The 6,120-nt window shown below is 39.5% G+C and overlaps 1 protein-coding gene across 1 annotated transcript; it reads left to right on the plus strand.

Moving 5' to 3' along the window:
• The first annotated feature begins 1,704 nt into the window (after positions 1–1,704).
• LOC150078862 (uncharacterized) lies at positions 1,705–5,728 on the plus strand. Its single transcript, XM_090382868.1, has 3 exons — positions 1,705–1,800; positions 1,890–1,955; positions 2,045–5,728. The coding sequence occupies exons 1-3, from the start codon at positions 1,705–1,707 to the stop codon at positions 5,726–5,728; spliced, it is 3,846 nt and encodes a 1,281-aa protein (XP_090238994.1).
• The last annotated feature ends 392 nt before the right edge of the window (positions 5,729–6,120 follow it).

Consider the following 6,120-nt stretch of genomic DNA (forward strand, 5'->3'; position numbering starts at 1 on the left):
GTGCTCCGTCTGTGAAGTAATATTTTGCCAGAAGAGGCCCCAGTAGATATGTTGGGGGTTTAAACACATTTACATAAAGTCTAAATGTTTTTAAACTCAATTACATAATACCTGGAGGGATTTAAACCCATATGCATACTGTACTCCCAGTACAGGTGTGAAAATGATATTTAGTTCTAATTTCACTCCCTAGATGGCGCCACTTGCTTACCGAGTTTTTTTTGTTAGTATTTTTGTCCCTAGATGGCACCACGTATATTTCTCTCTTAATTTTTATCACACCTGAGTCTTTTCTTGTGTGTATGTAAACCTTTTTGAAAATACATTTTATTACTGTATATCTTCTTAAGTTGTGTGTAAACCTTTTTATTGACACATTTCCTAAAATCCAAAACTCAAACACCAAAGAAAATTTCAGCCTTTGATAAAAAGAAAATACATTTTCAATTAGACATACATGTATTTATTCTATCAACAAATGAAAAAAAATTTCCGATCTGAAGTTCTGTGTAAACCATTTAATTGACACTTTTCCTAAAATCTAAAAACTCAAACATCAAAGAAAATTTCTGCTTTTTAATGACCATTTTTAAAAAGGTACATCTATGAACAAAACAGTAACATTTGAGAACTCAAACAATCAAAAGACACAGTTCAATGGAATGGGAATAAATGAGCATAACGTTCAATATAACACTTCCTTAACTCTGATATCATACCAAGTACTGCCTGCAGAATATTATAAGGATTAATTTCTGGTTCTTTCTGCTGCAAAGTACATCTAGCCGTAAAGTCTGTTACAACGTTATACGGAATCAGATGTCGAACCATATACTCGTAGGCTTCTTGAAATGTGATATCACTGGTGGTGGTGAACTGTCGACGCAGTCGTAAACATTCGCGAGCTGTGTGTAGTACTTCCATCACTGATTCTTGCATCAGCGTGAATAGTTTGGCTTCGTTCCCAAGCACAGATACAAAATCGTCAACATAGAGTATTTTTTGTGAAAGAGACTCACATTCATCCAAGTCGAGATTAAAATCACACAGCTCACCATTGGTAATTGTAGCACGACCTGCATCTGTCTCAATCTCCAAGCCGTCTGTAAATGTAATAGTTTCATGTGCACGACCCCGAACTAATAGTAATACTTCAGGCCATTTTAACGCTATCTTACTCCACTGATCTACCGTTAGTTTTAGATAACTCGAAGCGCATTCCAAAACGATCGATACTTCGAAATCAAGCAGGAGAACTCGTAGAATAGTGCGTGAACTGAGGCGACGAAAAAACACATAGTTCTTCTTTGGAGCGGTACTCATCTTAGCAGTTGCTGAAAAATGGCAAAATGTAACGTATAACAGTCATATATAAAGCAGTCCCAACCCAGATATGTGACTAATAATATTACTCAAGAAGAAGTGTGTCATCGGAAATTGCCCAATAAAACAACCTTCAACCCAGAATATTACTCAAGAAGAAGTGTGTCATTGGAAAGTGTCTAATTAGGAGCTCTTACAGAATGACAAACTATTTTCCTTTTGACCTTAAAACCCACTTACAGGATGTCTGTTGTATTTCCGAACAAGTTTCGTTTTGACGAAATAGTAGGATCAATGACTGAGAATGTCATAAAGCTAATGGAGAGCCTTTAAAAGCGACCACAGTCACAGAATCGTTACTGAACAAAAAAAAAAATGGACATGTGTGATGATAGTTCACTGGAGTGTGAAGCTGTCCGTCTTGCAGAAGTTATTGAAGCTGAAATATTGTATACGAATACTGTACTGTATACTGAGGTGAGTGACTTTCCTCCTATATTATCCCTCTTTATTTTTAAACGTGATAAAAATGCAGTTTTATAACAATGCTTAATATTCATTTTCAGAATGCAGAATTCTTTTCATTGTCTCCTCGTGTCGAGGGGAGGGCAGGAGGATCAAACGAAGGACCTGTAAGTCTTATTCAGAATCTCATATGCAGAATTACAATCCGAAATCCAAAAACGTTAAGTATTTTTTTTTTTTTTTCATTTCTTTTCAGATTCAAATTGGTGGTGGTGACGAAACATACGAACGATTCTACGAAATCAGTGAAGGGCCAGAGAAGTATTCCTCTAAATATAAAACTATGTATAAAACGTACAAGTGCAAATACCGAGACTTACATTTGCTTGCAGGGGAACAATTTTTTCTTTTGTTCAAACAAATGTTTAAACTAATTATAGGACAAGTAAACAAGGGAGGAGAATTTAGCCATGTTCGTTTATGTGTAAACGCCGACTCCCTAAAAACACCGATTAATCTTCCATTTATGAAGATATCAGAACTGACAATAGATAGAATTATGGATGCGTTTTTCAGTGTAGATCAGTCGCGAAGTGGCTTTCTGATAACAGACTCTCTCACAATCGATCTGGTTCTTATAAACATATCAAATAAAGGTGGTGCTGGGCATTCTAAAAATATAAAAAAAAGAACTATTGTACATCTGAACAGATTCTTAGAAAAGAAGAAGTGCGTTGTCAAAATTAGGAATAATGATAATATGTGCATGGGACGTGCAATAGTAACAGCTATTTCAGCCCAACAAGACGACACCATTACGTACAGAAAAGTTCGCGAAGACAGAAACGGTTTGCAGACTTCGAGAGCCAAGCAATTGCATGAAAAAGCAGACGTTTCCGAGACAGTGTGTGGAGTGGAAGAACTACAAAAATTCCAGCGAGTTCTTACTCCCGAGTTTCAGATAGTTGTACTATCAGCCGACAACGAGTTTGATGTTATTTACAGGGGTCCTGAAGCAGAGAAACAAATATTTCTACTGTGTATTGACAAACACTACGATGTAGTACGCTCTGTGAAAGCGTTATTTGGAGCAGATTATTACTGCTCACTGTGTTTTAAAATGTTCCAAAACATTGAAAGACTTCACACTCATTCTTGTCCATATTCATGCAATAGGTGTCGAACACGTGAGTATCATAGTGGCGATTTGGTGTTGTGTAGTGATTGTTTTCGGTATTACAGAGGAAATATCTGTTTCGACGCTCATAAAAAAAACAACAACTGCTCGACATATCACCGTTGTCGTGAGTGTTTGCGAACGTTCACCACCCAGAAACAACACAAATGCAAACCCCTGGATTATTGTGAAAAATGTAAGATAGTTCACATGTCACAACACTGCTATGTTCAGAAACCAGCGGACCCTAAAAAACATGTATCTATAATTTATTTCGACACCGAGACGGTGTTGCATCAGGGTGAGCATATACCAGTGCTCTGTGTAGCAAGTTTTGGAGATGAACTGCGTTCATATGAGGGACCCAACTGTGTCACAGCATTCATGGACGAGATTTTTGGAGTTCGTGAATCGTCAAAGCGTGCTCGCGATGGTCGAAACATTAGTCACATCGAACCCAAATACAAAGATGTGCGGATAATAGCACACAATTTGCGAGGCTTTGATGGTTACTTCGTACTGACTTACCTCTACGGTAAGAATTTCGAACCTCATGTTATTTTTGACGGCTCTAAAATATTAGGAATTTATCATTTGAAACTAAATCTCATCTTCTTAGATTCTTATTCGTACTTATCAGTTCCCCTTAGAAGGTTACCTGCAATGTTCGAATTACCCGAGGTTCGAAAAGGATTCTTTCCCCATGCATTCCATACTCTACAAACTACAGATTATGTAGGTCCTATTCCTGACCAAAAACATTTCAAACCCGAATTTATGTCGAAGGAGGATAGTGTAGAGTTCCAAACGTGGTACTGTCAGAAGAAAGGCCAATCGTACGACTTAAAAGCAGAGCTCATGGCATATACACTTGACGATGTACGGGTATTACGTGACAGTTGTAATAAGTTCAGATCTCTCCTAATCGATATCTCCGACGTCGATCCGTTCAACCAAGATATCACCATAGCAGGAACGTGTAGTAGAATTTTCGCGAGGAACTTTCTACCCCAAAACACGATGGCTATCCTCCCCCCAGGGGGGTATCGAGGGTCGAACCTCCAAAGTCGAAAAGCAATTGCATGGCTATCGTGGCTAGAACAACAAGAGAACGCACCGATACAACACGCCCGCTCGGTTGGGGGTGAGGCTCGGATTGGGCCCTTTTTCGTTGATGGGATCCGAGATAAAACAGTTTATGAATTTCATGGTTGTTATTTTCATGGATGTAGGATCTGCTATCGAGGTAATACGCTACAGACAAACAGAAATCTACCCATGTCAGTGCTCTATGAAGAAACGTTGGATCGTGAAACGTTTCTGAAAAACCAAGGCTACAACTTGGTTTCCATATGGGAATGTCAATTCGATGAAATGAGAAAAAATAACCCCGTCTTGAACACATTTGTAGCCAATTTTAATATAACAGAAGCGATTACCCCTAGAAGTGCCCTCAGAGGTGGTCGTGTGGATTGTTTTAAACTGTACCACAAAGCAGATGAAAACGAGCAGATTCATTATATGGATTTTTGCTCCCTATACCCATGGGTGTTTAAATACGGAGTGTATCCGCGTGGCCATCCAAATGTTATTCTGAGAGATTTCGATTACAGCAACAGAGCATACTTTGGCATTGCTAGTGCACGCGTGCAAGCACCAGAGAAGTTGTTTCTTCCAATATTACCGATAACGTGTAATGGAAAGTTAATTTTTCCTCTGTGTGCAAAATGTGCTCAGGAGGAATCAGTCCTCTGTAATCACGAAGATACGACCATAAAAGGCGTATGGACAACTCCAGAACTGTATTTGGCATGTGACTATGGCTACAAAATTATCGAATTCTACGAAGTGTGGCACTTTGATGAAACACACGAATCGTTGTTTGGTGGGTATATCGATACCTTCTTGAAAATTAAACAAGAGGCTTCGGGGTGGCCTCAGGGCATCGATCGTGACAGCTACATCCAAGAACTAAATCAGAAGGAAGGTATCACACTTGATCCTGCTCAAATTAAAAAAAACGCGTCCAGACGCGCTCTGGGAAAGCTGTGTGTGAATTCTTTATGGGGTAGGCTTGCCATGCGAACAAATCGTGTAAATACTGTTCTATGCAAGTCCTACTCAAGCCTCGTTGAACACTTCATGGATGCTGGTAAAATTATCCACGATGCTCGACTAGTCACTGAAGAAAAAATGCTGATAGCATACAGCGTTCTTGAAGGTACAGAAGCCCCATATCGCAAAGGAAATGCTGTAATAGGGTCCTTTGTTGCTTCATACGGACGAATTAAACTGTATAAAACCATCGCACCTCTGGGAGAGCGTTTAATTTATACAGATACCGACAGTTTGGTATTCTCATATAAGCCAGGCGATACACTTCCATCTACAGGTCACTCACTAGGTGAACTAGTAGATGAATTGGAAGGTGACAATATTTTAGAATTCGCTACTTCAGGACCCAAATCGTATTCATACAGAACACGCTCGGGCAAATCTGTAACAAAATGTAAAGGCATTACCCTAAACGAGAACAACAGCCGACTCGTAAACTTGGATGTAATGCGATCAGCGGCAATGGGTGAACATGTTGAAGTGACAGTTCCTGTACCGTTCAACGTGAAACGTGACAAATGGCAGTGTAAGCTACTCCATACATCGTTAACTAGGCGGTATGGTTTCACATTTAAGAAGCGCATAGTTGGAGAGGACACCCGTACATTCCCATATGGATACTTCCGTGAAAAACACAATCAAAAATGATTCGTCGGTTATAACACTGTCACTATGTGTTCGTTTATCCACCCCTTCACATGTGTCGCGGCCGGTGGTACTCAAAGCGGAAAAACAACCTTCATTCTGTCCCTTATTAAAAACAGCAAACAGTTAATTTCACCCCCTCCGGAGAGAATAATTTACTGCTACTCTGAAGAGCAGGATCGGTTCTTACAGTTTCCGCAGGTTGAATTCGTAAAAGGCTTGAAACTGCCCGAAGTCGATAGACATGTCAGAAATCTAATCATAATCGACGATCTCCTACACGCTGCAAAAGACAGTTCCGAAATCGCTGAAATATTCATTAAAGGAAGCCATCACAGGAACACAAGTATCTGTCTTCTCTCCCAAAATTTGTTCTGTCGGGGTAGTCAATATCG

Source organism: Mastigoproctus giganteus, chromosome 10 (genome assembly GCF_048544385.1).
Source record: "Mastigoproctus giganteus isolate SK-2022 chromosome 10, ASM4854438v1, whole genome shotgun sequence".
Taxonomy (NCBI): domain Eukaryota; kingdom Metazoa; phylum Arthropoda; class Arachnida; order Uropygi; family Thelyphonidae; genus Mastigoproctus; species Mastigoproctus giganteus.

Bases quoted from the DNA above. Each gene is read 5' to 3' on its own strand.
- LOC150078862 (XM_090382868.1), top strand. From the start codon at position 1,705: ATGTGTGATGATAGTTCACTGGAGTGTGAAGCTGTCCGTCTTGCAGAA. The intron at 1,801-1,889 runs GTGAGTGACTTT...ATTCATTTTCAG, and splicing joins ATACTGTACTGTATACTGAG to AATGCAGAATTCTTTTCATT. The intron at 1,956-2,044 runs GTAAGTCTTATT...ATTTCTTTTCAG, and splicing joins GAGGATCAAACGAAGGACCT to ATTCAAATTGGTGGTGGTGA.